The sequence below is a fragment of the Globicephala melas genome, chromosome 5 (assembly GCF_963455315.2).
Source record: "Globicephala melas chromosome 5, mGloMel1.2, whole genome shotgun sequence".
NCBI lineage: Eukaryota > Metazoa > Chordata > Mammalia > Artiodactyla > Delphinidae > Globicephala > Globicephala melas.
Window position 1 is genome coordinate 113,913,983 of NC_083318.1, and position 18,414 is coordinate 113,932,396.

The 18,414-nt window shown below is 35.1% G+C and overlaps 1 protein-coding gene across 1 annotated transcript in view; it reads left to right on the plus strand.

The window, feature by feature from the left end:
• TTC29 (tetratricopeptide repeat domain 29) overlaps positions 1-18,414 on the plus strand; it is a 256,783-nt gene that overhangs the window by 144,603 nt on the left and 93,766 nt on the right. The window contains exons 10-11 of the mRNA XM_060298809.1: positions 4,019-4,142; positions 15,420-15,648. Coding sequence (XP_060154792.1) covers positions 4,019-4,142; positions 15,420-15,648 — 353 coding nt within the window. The remainder of the gene's footprint in view (positions 1-4,018; positions 4,143-15,419; positions 15,649-18,414) is intronic.

Below are 18,414 nucleotides of genomic sequence, written 5' to 3' on the forward strand. Positions count from 1 at the left end.
GTGTTTATTTCCATACAGGTTATAGAATAGTAGCACTTAGACAAAATATTTCATTTCAGTCAGTGTTTCACGGCAGTTTGACATTTTTTCCAAGTTAAATATGAGTTCTAATCTTAGATAATTCTTCCTTGGTTATAAGCATAATTTTCCAACTCATTTTATTTGATTTCGTAAAACAGCCAAACAAATTTAATTTTCCCAATAGTGATGCTAACATATGCACCCCATTCATGGGATTATTTTATGAAAATTCTAAATGTATGAAAATGTTTTTGCATGAACTTATTTATTCCGTATACTGACCATTTCTGGTGTGACAAATCTCAAGTTCTTACCACTAAAAACCAAATATTACCTTTTATCTTACTTCTTAGTGCTTTTCCAACTATTTATTGCATATGGTAATGCTCATTGATTATTGATTATAGATATTCTTGGAAAAAATGATTCTGTGGTGAGTTCTAGTTGCTCAGAGATTTGGGTGAATGTTAACTTTTCCTATTTTAACTGCAACCAGGAAAATGAGGGCCATTTCACAAATAAGTGTGTAAGGTTAGAACTGTTAATATTTTGATGCCCAGCATACAAACAGAACAGTGTTGACTATTTGATTGCCTTATGGCTATACACATATGACATAAACACAAACAAAAAATTAGGTAAGTTAATTTTTGCATAAAATTTAATTGAGTCAGTACAGATAGAAATTTATTAGAACTATAAAGTAATTAGACCAGTTTTAGAGTTGTTCAATCTCATATGTCCTAGTCATATCATGTATACACATATAAATTTAATGTGAATTTTAAACTTCCTAGCAAATTTTAATCAAAAATTTACTAACCAATGAACTAACCTAATCCATTATACTGAACGAGTAGCTCTATTCTCACATTCACCGAATCTAACTTTTTTTTATTGGACTACACACCCTACATACCCAAGGAAGAAAAATATTCTAACTAAACTGTGACATAATATTTTCCTATTGTTTAGAATTTTGATCTTATACTTAATAAAAGAGCTATTTTAGACTCACACATAGGTATTTTTTACAACTCTTGAGAATTCATGTAAAAAGAAAATATAGACAAAGTAAGTTTATTATACTCCTCAAACATCTTTCCATTCAAAGTCCAATTTTTCTGAATCACTTTTAAACTCAGAATTGACTCTATCTTTTTTTCCTCATCCATATTATCTTTTGTGTCATCAAGAACGTTGGTGCTATGTAGCCTTTCTTAAAATAGTGCCCCAATACCCCCTCCAGTATTTCTTCCAAGTCATGGACACTCAGTCTGCCAATCTTGAAGCCAGTACTTTCTTATCTTCCAGAATTTCAGTGAAAGGTTTTTAGAAAACAACCAGTCCTCATATTTCTCTCTGAAATTACCCTTTAATAGTTGTTGACAGAAAGATCAAGGCATTGCGATTGCAAGTCATAACCAGAAACATGGACAAATCCAGCAACAGCTATGACTTGACTGCTCTCTGTCTGACAGAGATTATAAGATGCCACCTGTTCTAAGGGATCCTGATTTCAGAAATGTTAAAATATGGGAAAGTAGGTGTTTTAGAATCCGTGAAGTATGTATTAGAGTTGCTAAATTTTTCTATAGTTGCAATAATTTAAAAATTTATAGCAAACTTCTCCATATGCCGTATTTGACACCATCCTATCTGGAGCTCCTATGAGTAAATCCTTGCCCTATGAACATAAAGAAATGCCCATGCAAGAATCAGCTTAATTGTAAAACAACCTCTTCCTTTCAGAATTTCATCTTGTGATTTATTAAGGGTCGTGGCACAGATGCTCACTGGGAACTGCTGACCTATGAAAGCAAAGAGAGGGAGGTAGTTCTAGGGATTCAGACATGTTCAGGAGTAAGAGTTTTCCCTTTATTATGCTCCATTGAAGAACACAATTACAGGGGTTTTTGTTATTTTAAAATCTCTAAATTCTGGATTTTGTCACTTTAATAAAACAATTTCAAAAGTTCTGACATGATTTAATAGTGGAATTGCATATCATCTTAGATTCACCATTCTTTTTTAGGGATTGACAAAAAAAAAACAAAAAAAGCCAAACATTCAACAGATATTGAATTTCTTCAGCATGCTTAATTTGGAGCCATTATTTTGAAATCGCTTCTTGCTTTGTCCGTAACGTTTTAATTCTTTGTGGCTCAGAATCAACAGTCCTTGAATCAGTAGTCAAATGTCCCTTGAGCAGGACTTTGGCTTCAACTACCTCTGCAAAAGGCAGTCACAGCTTATGATACCTTGGATGGAGCTGTTTTCAAAAATTACTGTTTGTCTCTTTGGTTGCTCAAGGATTTTTCACCTTGGTTCTTAATCTTGTAGGCCCCCAAGTGTTCTTCACATAGGACATCACTACAACTGGCTCCTAGAAGAAAAGAGCCCGTCTCTTTAGACTGGCTTTCAAATAATTAGCTCCTTTAGAGAAATTTTTAGACTCTTTCCACTTCTTATTTTACTGTTTAGCTCTTACTCATATGAAACTAAGATTTGTGTATCTTTGGGGTAGCATTCAGATCATGAGGAACTAATGAGTATTTGGGACTCAGATTTGTAAAATGAGAGCAAAATTCAAATAATAGAAGTTTCTGAATATAATTCATTGAAATCTTTAAAATGGTGTGCCTCTCTTATTTTTTTTGGCCGATACTCCCCACGTATTATTTATTTGTTTGTTCAATATTCTAGATACAAGTACTTTATTATTTTTCTTCCAGTTTTATTGAGATGTTATTAACATACAGCACTAATTTTACAGTATAATGATCTGACTGACCCCTCTATTCTTTATGAAAGAAAAAAAAAATAGCCAAACTTGTTTTAGTCATTCTGGGTTATTTGAGCTGTGCTAACAGTCGCCAAAATCTCAGTGACGTATGACAATAAAGTCTTATCTCTTGTTTATGTAAATTCTTGCCGTTTGCCAGATTCTTGTGCGAGGAGCCAGGCTCCTTCCATCTTCAGGCTTTATCTTTCCTTCCTTGAATCCTGGTTAGATTTCAGAATCCTCTATTTTCATCATATTTGTTCTAATACCTCCAGAAGGTATTATATGAATCGCATATGACTCCCCTCAAAGAACTGGTTTCATTTGCAAAGGAATGTGGAAATTTTCAACCTTTTTAGAGGTTCTATTTTTTCAAAAAAAAATAACAGCTTTACTGAGATATAATCCATATACCATACATTTCTCCTTTTAAAGTCTACAATTCAGTAGTTCTTAGTATGTTCACAGAGTTGTGCAGCCATCGCCACTATTTAATTTCAGATAATTTTCTTCACTTCAAAAAGAAACCCACACCCATTAGCAGCCACTCCCAAATTCCCCACGCACACCCCCATGGCCTCTAGTAACTACTAACCTACTTCCTGTTTCTATAGATTCGCCTGTTCTGGACATTTCATGTAGATGGAATCATACAATATGTGGGCTTTTTTGTGTAACTGGCACAAAAAAATATGTGTCACTTCACATATTTTCAAGGTTTATCCATGTCGTAGTATGTATCACTACTGCATTCCTTTTTGTGGCTGAATAATGTTCCACTGTACGAATACGGCACAATTGATAGACATTTGGGTTGTTTCCACTTCTTAGCTATTATTATAGCATTGATATGAACATTCATGTCCAAGTGTTTGTGTTTTCATTTCTCTTGGGTATATACATAGGAGTGGAATTCTTGGGTCATATGGTAACTGTATATTATACTTTTTGAAGAACTGACAAGTTGTTTTTCCAAGCAGCTGCACTATTTTACAATCCTACCAGCAATGCATAAGAGTTTAAAGGCTTAAGTTCTAACTCACTGTATACTCCGTCACAGACGAGCCACATATTTTTAAAATATACACTTTACATTTCATTATCCTGATAACTGTCTTACACTTTCTAAAGCAAAGACACAAAACAATCTTCTCTTTACTGTGATATTAAATGAGATGACACTCCAGTAGTTTCTTATTTTATTTTTTCTAGCCAAGGACAAATGGCAGAAGCAGTGAAATACTTGAAAAAAGTTGTGAAAATTGCAAGAAAAAATTTTCAAAGCCTAGATTTTGTGAGAGCAAGTACAATGCTTGGAGACATCTACAACGAAAAAGTGAGTATAATGTGTTTCTTGCTTATACGGGAGAAATTTGCAGAATTTTAAACTTCTGTTTTTATTTGATCCTCACCTTCGCATAGCATGTTGTACAGAATGGCCCCAGGACTGCAGGACTTAGTCAATGCACAAGGCAGTGACTGGGAAGAGAAATGCCTCTTACTTCTTCCTCTTCCAGGACCTGATCGCCACCTTAACCCAGTCACCACAATCTGCTAACGCTGATTCCTATCTTCACATCCAATTCAGAGTCAAGTGATTTGGGATTTGAAGAGCAATTAAAATATGTCAATTCAAAGAAACTTTGTTATAACAGTTGGTTCTTATCTGCTGGCACTAACATTCACCTCTCTTGCTACAAATTCTTGTTTTATTAATCCAGCTGCGATGCCTCCATTAAGTCCCTCAAGTGAAGAACAGACAATCCCAAGAGTAATTCTGAAGGAAATATGGAAATCTAGCAACAGGTTGGCTATGTGAAAAAAAAGGGAAAGAAGAGGAAAAAGTCTAAAAGTATCTCATTCAGGGGCTATTACTCGTGAAATGCATACATCATAATGGACTTCTGGTTTATTTTCTCCTGACTTTATCTTTTATTATGCAGATTCTCCTTTAGAAGCAGTATGAAAAAGGCTTGTTTCTCCAGTTATAATTGCAGTTTTGATCACGAGTAGGATCTATCATTTTTGAGGGTAGTGACATTCTCACGCTGTGTTGATACCCCTTGTCTGAATCTTTTTGAGAGACTGTATATAGTAATGAAAAGTACTAACTCTGAGACCATACTGGAGTAAAAGCCCAGTTTTTTCCCTAATAAGATCTGTGACCTGAGACAAGCTACTTACCTTCTGAACACTTCAATTTTCTCACCTCATAGGGTTGCTGTGAATGTTGACGTAATATATGGAAGGCACTTAGAACAGTACTTGGCAGGGGAAGCAAGTGCCATCTATATAAAGCGGTACAGCCATTCTTAATCTCCATATCCTTATGTGATACCACACAATTCCCCTTTTCCCGAGGCTCAGAGGGTTTGAGTAACCTACGCCAGGTCTCCAAGCTTCCAGGCGGCAGTGGTATTCAAACCCATACCCTGAACGACTATAATCCTTTATTTGCCATATAATTGATTTTGATTATTTCAGAATTATTTAGGCTTTTTTTAATGTTTATTTTATTTTTTTATACAGCAGATTCTTATTAGTCATCAATTTTATACACATCAGTGTATACATGTCAATCCCAATCGCCCAATTCAGCACCCCACCATCCCCAGACCCCCACGGCTTTCCCCTCTTGGTGTTCATACGTTTGTTCTCTACATCTGTGTCTCAGCTTCTGCCCTGCAAACCGGTTCATCTGTACCATTTTTCTAGGTTCCACATACATGCGTTAATATATGATATTTGTTGTTCTCTTTCTGACTTACTTCACTCTGTCTCTAGATCCATCTATGTCTCAACAAATGACTCAGTTTCGTTCCTTTTTATGGCTGAGTAATATTCCATTTTATATATGTACCACATCTTCTTTATCTGTTTGTCTGTCGATGGGCACTTAGGTTGCTTCCATGACCTGGCTATTGTAAATAGTGCTGCAATGAACATTGGAGTGCATGTGTCTTTTTGAATTATGGTTTTCTCTGGGTATATGCCTAGTAGTGGGATTGCTGGATCATATGGTAATTCTATTTTTAGTTTTTTAAGGAACCTCCATACTGTTCTCTATAGTGGCTGTATCAATTTACATTCCCACCAACAGTGCAAGAGGGTTCCCTTTTCTCCACACCCGCTCCAGCATTTGTTGTTTGTAGATTTTTTGATGATGCCCGTTCTAACTGGTGTGAGGTGATACCTCATTGTAGTTTTGATTTGCATTCCTCTAATAATTAGTGATGTTGAGCAGCTTTTCGTGTGCTTCTTGGCCATCTGTATGTCTTCTTTGGAGAAATGTCTATTTAGGTCTTCTGCCCATTTTTGGATTGGCTTGTTTGTTTCTTTAATATTGAGCTGCATGAGCTGTTTATATATTTTAGAGATTAATCGTTTGTCCATTGATTTGTTTGCAAATATTTTCTCCCATTCTGAGGGTTGCCTTTTTGTCTTGTTTATGGTTTCCTCTGCTATGAAAAAGCTTTGAAGTTTCATTAGGTCCCATTTGTTTATTTTTGTTTTTATTTCCATTACTCTAGCAGGTGGATCAAAAAAGATCTTGCTGTGATTTATGTCAAAGAGTATTCTTCCTATGTTTTCCTCTAAGAGTTTTATAGAGTCTGGTCTTACATTTAGGTCTCAAATCCATTTTAAGTTTATTTTTGTTTATGGTGTTAGGGAGTGTTCTAATTTCATTCTTTTACATGTAGCTGTCTAGTTTTCCCAGCACCACTTATTGAAGAGATTTTCTTTTCTCCATTGTATATCCTTGCCTCCTTTGTCATAGATTAGTTGACCATAGGTCCGTGGGTTTATCTCTAGGCTTTTTATCTTGTTCCATTGATCTCTGTTTCTGTTTTTGTGTCAGTACCATATTGTCTTGATTACTGTAGCTTTGTAGTATAGTCTGAAGTCAGGGAGTCTGATTCCTCCAGCTCTGTTCTTTTCCCTCAAGACTGCTTTGGCTATTCGGATTCTTTTGTGTCTCCATACATATTTTAAGATTTTTTTGTTCTAGTTCTGTAAAAAATGCCATTTTTAATTTGATAGGGATTGCATTGTATCTGTAGATTGCTTTGGGTAGTATAGTTATTTTTTACAATATTGATTCCTCCAATCCAAGAACAAGGTATATCTCTCCATCTGTTGGTATCATCTTTAATTTCTTTCTTATACTTTTCTGCATACAGGTCTTTTGTCTCCCTAGGTAGGTTTATTCCTAGGTATTTTATACTTTTGGTTGCAGTGGTAAATGGGAGTGGTTCCTTAATTTCTCTTTCAGATTTTTCATCATTAGTGTATAGGAATGCAAAAGATTTCTGGGCATTAATTTTGTATCTTGCAACTTTACCAAACTCATTGATTAGCTCTAGTAGTTTTCTGATGGCATCTTTAGGATTCTCTATGTACAGTAGCATGTCATCTGCAAACAGTGACAGTTTTACTTCTTCTTTTCCAGTTTGTATTCCTTTTATTTCTTTTTCTTCTCTGATTGCTGTGGCTAGGACTTCCAAAACTATGTTGAATAATAATGGTGAGAGTGGATATCCTTGTCTTGTTCCTGATCTTAGAGGAAATGCTTTCAGTTTTTCACCATTGAAAATGATGTTTGCTGTGGGTTTGTCGTATATGACCTTTATTATGTTGAGGGAGGTTCCCTCTATGCCAACTTTCTGGAGAGTTTTTATCATAAATCAGTGTTGAATTTTGTCAAAAGCTTTTTCTGCATCTATTGAGATGATCATATGGTTTTTATTCTTCAATTCGTTAATGTGGTGTATCACATTGATTGATTTGCATATATTGAAGAATCTGTGCATCCCTGGGATAAATCCCACCTAATCTTGGTGTATGTTCCTTTTAATATGTTGTTGGGTTCTGTTTGCTAGTATTTTGTTGAGGATTTTTGCATCTATATTCATCAGTGATATTGGTCTGTAATTTTCTGTTTTTGTAGTATCTTTGTCTGGTTTTGGTATCAGGGTGATGGTGGCCTCATAGAATGAGTTATGAGTTTGGGAGTGTTCCTTCTTCTGCAATTTTTTGGAAGGGTTTGAGAAGGATGGGTATTAGCTCTTCTCTAAATGTTTGATAGAATTCACCTGTGAAGCCATCTGGTCCTGGACTTTTGTTTGTTGGAAGAATTTTAATCACAGTTTCAATTTCAGTGCTTGTAATTGGTCTGTTCATATTTTCTATTTCTTCCTGGTTCAGTCTTGGAAGGTTATACCTTTCTAAGAATTTGTCCATTTCTTCCAGTTTGTCCATTTTGTTGGCATAGAGTTGCTTGTAGTAGTCTCTTAGGATGCTTTGTATCTCTGCGGTGTCTGTTGTAACGTCTCCTTTTTCATTTTTAATTTTATTGGTTTGAGTCTTCTCCCTCTTTTTCTTGATGTGTCTGGCTAATGGTTTATCAATTTTGTTTATCTTCTTAAAGATCCAGCTTTTAGTTTTATTGATCTTTGCTATTGTTTTCTTTGTTTCTATTTCATTTATTTCTGCTCTGATCTGTATGATTTCTTTCCTTCTGCTAACTTTTGGTTTTGTTTGTTCTTCTTTCTGTAGTTCCTTTAGGTGTAAAGTTAGATTGTTTATTGAGATTTTTGTTGTTTCCTGAGGTAGGTTTGTATAGCTATAAACTGCCCTCTTAGAACTGCTTTTGCTGCATCCCATAGGTTTTGGATCAATGTATTTTCATTGCCATTTGTCTCTAGGTATTTTTTGATTTCCTCTTTGATTTCTTCAGTGATCTCTTGGTTATTTAGTAACGTATTGTTTAGCCTCCGTGTATTTGTGTTTTTACGGTTTTTTTCCCTGTAATTCATTTCTAATCTCATAGCATTGTGTTCAGAAAATATGCTTGATATGATTTCAATTTTCTTAAATTTACTGAGGCTTGATTTGTGACCCAAGATGTGATCTATCCTGGAGAATGTTCCATGCTCACTTGAGAAGAAAATGTAATCTGTTGTTTTTGGATGGAATGTACTATAAATATCAATTAAATCTATCTGGTCTGTTGTGTCATTTAAAGCTTCTGTTTCCTTATTTATTTTCATTTTGGATGATCTGTCCATTGGTGTAAGTGAGGTGTTGAAGTCCCCCACTATTACTGTGTCACTCTCGATTTCCTCTTTTATAGCTGTTAGTAGTTGCCTTATGTATTGAGGTGCTCCTGTGTTGGGTGCATATATATTTATAATCATTATATCTTCTTCTTGGATTGATCCCTTGATCATTATGTAGTGTCCTACCTTGTCTCTTATAACATTCTTTATTTTAAAATCGATTTTATCTGATATGAGTATTGCTACTCCAGCTTTCTTTTGATTTCCATTTGCATGGAATATCTTTTTCCATCCCCTCACTTTCAGTCTGTATGTGTCCCTAGGTCTGAAATGGGTCTCTTGTAGACAGCATATGTATGGGTCTTGTTTTTGTATCCATTCAGCAAGCCTGTGTCTTTTGGTTGGAGCATTTAATCCATTCATGTTTAAGGTAATTATCAATATGTATGTTCCTATGACCATTTTCTTAATTGTTTTGGGTTTGTTCTTGTAGGTCTTCTTCTTCAAAAGGGAAGTGCAAAAAGCACAAATTGTTTTACCCTACCACGAAACAATATCCAGAACTCAGGTTTTTAGTATAATGTGGACATCAAGTATTAGCCTGTATTTTCCCAATTACAGAAAGCATAAGGAAGATAAAAACAATAAACATTTCTGAGGGGTAATATTTTTATACTTGCATTTTCTTAATTTTTTTTTTACCAAGAGTTTGTATCTTAACAATATGTATTTTATTCTCTGATTAGTAATTCTTGAAGAAGAGTTTAATATCTAAAGCTAGAGACATGAGTAATATCCAAAGGCTGTGTCAACTACCAAAAGTTATTTTTTTTTACCAGCTTATCCTTATTCTAGTATAAAATTTGTAGGATTCCAAGTATTCATGCTCTCTTGAAATATGCATGCCTTCAGATATACAAGTTGATTCGTATACCTTCATGGTTGCTTACATCTTAATGTAATAAATAGTCACTGATAAATAGTATAGTATTAAGAACATAATACTATAATAGTTTTATGATGTCATAGACTTCAAGAGAAACCTTTATTTGATACTAAACTTGTTAACGTTACATTCAGTTTTTGTGCATTACTGTGATTCTTTGTGGGTATTTTCTCAAGTCAGAAAATCTACTGATGACTTCTCAGGCTCACTCTGAGTTGTTATATCATTACTATAAGAGTATAATTTGAACATGTATAGCTAAGTGGATTAGAACTAAGCCTGAGAACTAGACTTCTCAGGCTCACTCTGAGTTGTTATATCATTACTATAAGAGTATAATTTGAAAATGTATAGCTAAGTGGATTAGAACTAAGTGATAGTTATCTTTTTCTCCTTGTAATTTTGAGACAAAATGATAGCCTTGATGACATCCTGAATTTCCTCCTAGTTCTACAAAGCCATTTCCTAGGAAAGCATTGACAAAGAGTTATTTCATGTCTGCTATTCAGTTGCTTATGCATGTTTCCTAATTGTGTCAAATGCCTTTGTTCCAATTTTACACCCAAACAGTTTCACAAACTATTTGCACCACACACTATCTATTAAGCTTTCCCTTGAAGGAAACTGTAGCAGGACAAAGGAACTACACCAAGTTTTGCCCACCTGACTTTGAATCTGCACTCAGCTGTTTATTAACTGTGACCTTGGGCGAGTTAATTCTTTGATCCTCTGTTTCCTCATCTTTCAAATGTCAATAACAAGATACCTTGAAGACTGGTTATATGAGGATTAGAAATTTTAAAACATGTACATGGTACCTAATAGAGTTCCTAGCATATATTGGGTACACAATAGCACTTAACCGTCTTAATATCTCAAACTCAGATCTCTCTCCTCCGTTGCAGACTCATTCTCACTGCCTATTTGACATCTTCACTTAGACCTCTTCAAATGTAACCTATTAAAAACTGAACTCAACTCATCAGCTTTCCCCTAAATTCTATTTCTCTCCCTACTTAATGTTCAACCAGGATAGAATACCATTCAGGCATTTCATAGGCAACCTTCTTTTCTCAATCTGTGAGCTCTCCTTATCTGACCTTATACAGGCCCATGGTTTAAATACCATCCATACACTGATGACTCTCAACTTTATATCTCCAACCCTGATCTCTCCTTGGGACTCCAGACTTGTGATTCTGGCTGCCTCCCTAGCATCTCTCCCTGGATGTCTTCTAATTGACATCTCAAGTTTAATGTGATTCCTCCCTCCTTGGCCTACTTCTCCCCAGTCCTCCACATCTTAATAAATGGTACCATTATCCATCAACTCGATTGCTCAAGCCAATAATCTGGATATTCTTGCTTCATCTTTCTCCTCCTGCTCCATATCCAATCCAGAAGAAAACCCTGACCTTCATGCCACCAAAACGCATCTCAAATCCACCCACTTCTTCTCTCTATCTCTGCTACTATCAACACATCTGGTTATGACACTATGTTTTCTCACTTGTACTATTGCAATAAGCTCTGAACCCATTTTCCCATTTCTCCTCCATCCAATCCAGTCTCCACACAGAAGCCCAAGTAATCCTTTTAAAATGTAAATAAAATCATGTTATTTCTCAGCTTAAAATACTTCCATTGCTGACCAGTCTTCTGAGAACGTAAATATAAATCCTCACCCTGACTTGAAACAATCTATATGAGATGCATTACCTCCCCCACTCCCAGTCTCTGACTTTATTGCCTTCTACTCTCCTTATGCTGTCCACCAGAGCCAAAGGGACTTTTGTGGAGTTCTTCAAACATGCTGAGCTGATTTCTGCCTGAGGACATTTGCTTTAGCTGGAATGCTTTGCGTGGACCACTCCCCAATCTGAACTTCACATTGCTGGCTTCTTGTCATTCAGAGCTCAGCTAAATGCCACAACTTCAGAAAGGTCTTCCTTGACTCAACCCAATCAAAATTATGCTGCACTTGTCTCGTAGTTTTCTTGTTTGTGATATTTTTCTTCTTGTTGTTGAATGTGTCTAGAATGGAAGCTTAATGAGAAAAGAGACCAGATCTGCCTGTTTTTTAATTTCATTCCAATTTCTAGAAGAGAACCTGGCACAGAGTTGGTGAACAAAAATATGCGAGTTCATTGAATCAATCCATAAATTTGTAACCAATTTTATACCAGTTGAGAGTAGTAGTCTCTCACTTTTGAAATTCCAAACTTCTGTTTCATTTTTGTCCAATATTTTGGCATTTTGAAAACTTGCACTGAATTTTTAAAAGCAACTCTGATATTACTGATATTTGTCAGTCTACCTTTTAAGGACCTCTACCAACTGCCCTTATCGTACCTTTTCTGGCTTCATATTATTCATGCAACATATTCTAATTGTATTCTTAACAGTAATTTCCAAGAAATAATATTGTTATAAGACCACAATTATCATATAAAACTGTATGTGGAAAAATATAGTTTTCTCTAATTATTATAGTGTTATTATAATTTAAGTTAATACATCTTAAAAACATCCTAATTAGTTTACCTTTTACTATATAATCATGGAAGATGGGCCACCCATCTCACCCTCCTGATGTGATTGGTTTTTAACTGAAAATATATCATCAAAGTAAAGGGGTCTAGTGAGAATATTTTAGGGAAAATAACTAGGTATAGACCCTTCATGAGATCTTTTATTCTCTAATAAGAGCAAAGCATAATCACATAGTTAAAACAATGGTAGTTCCAACACTAACACAGTAAGGAAACTGTGTAAGAAAAGAGTCTTCCTCAGTACTGAGAAAATGCCCATTTATTTTGAGCTTGCTCATTGGACAGAGTGACAATTCAGACACTAAGAAGGATCTGATAAGAATCACAATAATGCATGAAAATTCTATGTTATAGTGTAATAATGCAAGTTTTGTTTCAACGTCTATGATGTCAAGATCTTGACCTGAAATTGTCCACCTAATGCTTATTAGTGATATTTATAACATTAAATGAAGTTTTCTCTTCCAATAAGATGCACTTATGAAGTGCATAAATTCACTTCTGTATTCCCAAACTCATATTTAAGATTGCCAGGATTCATTACTAGAATCTTCTGAATTTTATAACAGCATAGGGCTTCACTGATAACAGGAACTGTGGAAAGTTGGGCAGAACCTTTAGAGAAGAGATTAAATTTCGATAGTAAACTCTTTAAGAATGAAAAATCTGGAAATACAATGCACATTAATGAAACCGCGTTCTAAAAAGGTATGTATAAAAATTCTTGCGTCTGAGAGGAACCAATGTTGTATTTCTTAAGGGTGCCTTAAACTAGAAAAATCTAGCTTGATACCAGTTTTATGACAGGTATGTGTGTGTCTCAAGATTGAACACTAGGCACAATTTGAGGGAAGACTAATTACCTAATTATAATGCCTAATTACCTATTATAATAATAGAAGTATTCAGGGGGAAAAGGCATTTGTTAAAAAAGATCTAATAAAAGTTATAGGCAGATGACTACTTCCACTAGCAGCAAGCTCACCTGCTTGACCTTGAACTTTGTTCACTGCTGAATCTCTACTGCCTGGCATTGGCCTGGTAAATAGTAGTTATTCATTGGATGAATGAGTTTGTTCCAAAATAATAATATATCAAAATAATTCTGGAAATTCAAATATATGTCCATTTATTTATGGTCCCTAATTCTCCTAATTGAGACTCTCATCTAAAGCAATGAACAGCCTAAAGCTCAGGATTATAGCTGGAACAATAATTAGATATTTATACTTCTCTGTTTTTAAAAATAGAAACATTTGGTCTAGTCATATATTTTCATCTATTTTGTCCCATATCTTTGATATCTAACAGGGCAATCTATAATTTTAACTAGTTTTATTGTCTTCAATATTGATATTATTTCTCAATCATATAATTTATTTCATTGACATATAAATATCTTTGTTATATTTTCTTAATTAAGTGATCTTAGTCTCATATAAATCCTGTTTTATGCTTTAAAATAAGAGAAAGAATTGTTCATCTCAACAAACAAAAATTGTTTTTGATGTAATATAGAGGAAGTCTGTTTAAATTAGAAAATTTAATTGGAGTGAGCCATTTGAATGGTTCACCTAAATTGTCCCTGTGGGTATATAGCAGTGTTACATGTGCTGCTCATGTATGTAACATAACTGTCACATAAGCCCTACTCCTCACCTTGCCAGCAGCCTCTTTATTCAATCAGTTTTTCTGCTCTTTGGACTCTATGATTGTACAGAGATGTGTGGTCGTTGAGTATGCATTTTACCTGTACTGGCATATGGTATAAAGCTGTTTCTATGGTGTTTTTTCATTTCCAGTTCCGTCATAATACATTGTGAGAAAAATGACTTGAAAGCTCATAGTAAAACATTTCTCTTCAAGAGTGTGCATACATGTTTTTGTACATATGAGAGAGAGAAAGAAAGGAGAGAGGAGGAAAGGGAAGAGGATGGACTCCCCAGGGTTATAAATCAGTGAAGAAAGGAAGTTTTTCTTCCCTAGAGTTTTTACAAGTATAGCTTAATCCTAAAAATAATATCCCCTTTTGAGGAAGAGTTTTTAAAGGAAAATTTTTAGAAGACTTGGGGAGGTGGCAGAAGATAGTCTTTTCTCTGAGGCTCAATTTCATTATTTGTAAAATAAGAATAATATTTCCTCATAGAGTGACCTATGAAAGCTAATGACATAATACATATGAAGTATTTACCACTGTCCCTGACGCTTCATAAGAGTTAGGTAAATGTTATTTATTTGTAGACAGTAGCTTTTAGAAGGAGAGATGAGAATGAGAAAGAAGAAAGAAAGAAAGAAGAAAGAGAAAGGAAGAGAGAGGGAGAGAGAGAAGGGAGGGAGGAAGGAAGGAAGGAAGGAAAGAAGGAAGGAAAGAAGGAAGGAAGGGAAGGGGAGGAAACCTTGAGTTTTTGCAAGTTAAAATGTTGCAAGGAACTTGGAGAAGATATAAACATTTAAATGATCTTTTGAGTTATGCTAGTGCTGTTGTCAAGATCATGTTATTTCGAAATCTTGTCTTCCACATTCTTAGCCAAGAATGACATGTGCACATGGGAAAATACAAGTAATAACGGAAGAGCGGAATATACATCCATTTTCACTCACCACTGATTAAATGGGTTGGCTAGAATGATCTCTTGCTGTGACCAAAAACTGGTTAAAAAGATTTCATTTGGTAAATCCAATGCAACAAGTAAGAAAACTCCATCCAAATCAAAGTGAATCAGTTCACTCTTTCCCAAACTTCTTTTTTCTTCCTTATATTAGGAAGCAGAATGCTAATATTTGACCATTTTTAATCCAAAAAAAAATTAAGTTTCATACGGTTCAACCTGGTAGATACACCTTTCTTGGTGAATGAACTTCAAGATATTGCATGGTTAGTAATCACAGCTTTTAAAAGGAAACTGATTCTAATAGAGGCCCTGCTTGCCATCTCTTTCTTCTTGAAGATGAACTGCTAAAACTGCTGAAGGATCAGTGTGGCACATGCCAAGGTGGGCAGACATGTGGAATGGTAAATTAAAATTAAGAAAAAATTATTTCTCTTACATTTTTAGGGATACTACAACAAAGCTTCTGAATACTTTCAGCAAGCTTTTGACACAACAGCAGAGTTAACGAACATACCTCTGATGGATGAGACAAAAGTTCATTATGGAATAGCAAAAGCTCATCAGATGATGCTGACCATTAATAGTAATATAGAATCTGCAGATCTCACCAGCCTTGACTACCTGCTGTCATGGAAGGAGAATAGAAGTGATGTTGCACCTGATCCGACTATTGGTAAGGCCTTGGTTTCTGAAAACAATTTAGATCTTTGTACCATTCTTATTGGCTAAGTCATTTTCTTTGCAAAGGTTTATTCGACAATTGGCAATTTTATTTTTATTTATTCATTACTATGTTAATGTTGGATGCATTTTTGTGCTGTATCATATCTTCAGTGTTTAAGGGAGGCATACAATAGTGATAGATTTATTCAATTTGATAAATCACCATTTTTTCAGTTACCTTAAATATTCAACAGTAGGTACTGATCAGTTGTAAGGAATATGAAATAGGTTTATGTTTTAAAAAATGTTCAGTGTTGTATCTTGTGGACAAGAGCAAGTGTTCAGAGATGCTAGTTAGTATTATACTCTTACTTTTCTGATGATAGTAAGTTTTCCTATTGTTTCTCAATTCAGGTGTGAATGTTAATTGAGAAAATATTTGATAGTAATTTCTCTTAATTCTACTTTTTTTTCCTACATACTTTTCTTGTGATAATTAGTCAAAATAGTCAATTAAAAACAAATAACTAGGGCTTCCCTGGTGGCGCAGTGGTTGAGAGTCCGCCTGCCAATGCAGGGGACACGGGTTCATGCCCCGGTCTGGGAGGATCCCACATGCCGCGGAGCAGCTGGGCCCGTGAGCCATGGCCACTGAGCCTGCGCGTCCGGAGCCTGTGCTCCACAATGGGAGAGGCCACAACAGTGAGAGGCCCGTGTACCTCAAAAAAACCAAAAAACAAAAAACAAATAACTAGAGGGGGGATGTAAGGGTCAGTTTTATGTATCAACTTGACTGGGCTCTAGTCCCAAGTTAAGAATTTCATTCATTTTTATGGCTGAGTAGTATTCCATTGTGTGTGTGTGTGTGTGTGTGTGTGAATGGCACATCTTCTCTATCCATTAATCTGTTGATGGACACTTAGGTTGTTTCCATACCTTGGCAATTGTAAATAATACTAATATGAGCATTGGGGTGCAAGCATGTTTTTGAATTAGTGGAGGTTTTTTTTGTCTATATACTCAGGAGTGGAATTGCTGGGCATCTCCTATCTGGAACTCTTTTTTTTTCCCCCCCCTTAGGTCATTTAGATGAAACAATAATTTGTTTTGGTGTTTATTTCCTCCATAGAATAAATAGTAAATAATAGTAACTTTGGCACAAAGAAATTTTATTGGCTCTTTTACATCAGTAGAATACCACTTCACCGCTGTCTGTCCTCTAGTTAGAAAATAAGGAAAGGTCTCGTTCCTAATAGATGCATAATAAGAGAAAGCAAGATGAAGTCTTCAGAAATAGAGGACTTGTTGAATTTCAATGCACTCAGTGCTCAAGAAATATTTATAGTTGACTATTAACTAACTACTTTCAGATAATACTTTGCTTATTCAGGATGTTGTCTTGTCACATATTTGGGCATTTGTTCTGTAGTTTTGTGTTATCTTCCCTTTATGCTCTCACTTTTTCTGCCCAGGAGCTAAAGCAGAGGAAGTATGATCCAGCTATTAGATTACTTGCTTTGATAAATGGTTTGGTGGAGAATATGTTGAGCTACTCACATTTTCAGATTTATCTGGGATAAACCCTAATCATCATAATGATAATCATGAAAAAAATACTCCTCAAAACTAGCTTCTGATAAGAGCCATTTATTGCAATCCTGTTTTTGGCTTTTTAAAAATATATTTTGCTTTGCTTTACTCTATGAAGTTATTTATTTTTCTATTCTTGTTACGTTTTATCTCCCCATTTTTTGTAAGGGCATGTTGTGCTCTAAAGGGCTTAGGAGGAAACAAAAAATGCACTTCAAAATATTATTCAGACATGTAAAAAACAAAATAAATGAACAAACCAATGAACAAAAACCAACACATAGATACAGAGAACAGAGTAGTGGTTTTACCACAGGGGAAAATGGGGAGGGCAAAATGGGTGAAGGGGAGCAACTGTATGGTGACAGATGAAAACTAAATTTTTGGTGGTGAGCACGCTGTGAAGTATACAGAAGTAGAAGTATAGTGTTGTACACATGCAACTTATATAATGTATAAACCAATGCTACCTCAATAAAATATAAATTAAGAAAAATATTACTCAGACAGTAAAAATTCAGCTGTTCATGTGGTGGAGAAGATTAAACTCGCCAGAATGCTATAAAAGTACACCCCCTTACTGATTCCTTTGACCAAGAATAGAAATCTATGCGTGGATGAGCTACGTCATTATTAGAGTGAAAATAATAATCTTTCAGATTCAAATATAAATGAGAAGTTAGTTCAGTCAACATTTTAAGTGATAGACATTCTGTTTGGAAATAAGACCTGTAAGACATTATCAAACACTTGTTGTTTACACAGACATAGTTTTACCTCAAAATACACTAAAAAGCTAAATTTTACACTAAAATTTTAAAATTCTTCAAAAATATTTCTTAAACCACAACTCGTATTATTCTATCTTTGCTCTGCTTAAAAATCCTCATGGACTCGCTACTGTCCACAAGTTAAACACAAGCTTCTCAACCTTTTTTGACCACCTCCCTCCCCCGACAACACACACACACACACACACACACACGCAACATACACTATTATCACCTTACTTCCAGCTCCAGTTCCATCCACAGAAATCTCACCCACCTTGCAAGGTCCTTCTCAAATGCTGAAATCTTCCCTCACCCCCTCTCACTTGAATATTACTTCTTCTCTCTCTTCCCATATTGAATGTCATTCATTTCTCTGCAAGCATTTTTCATTTGTCATATTCTGCATCCCATCA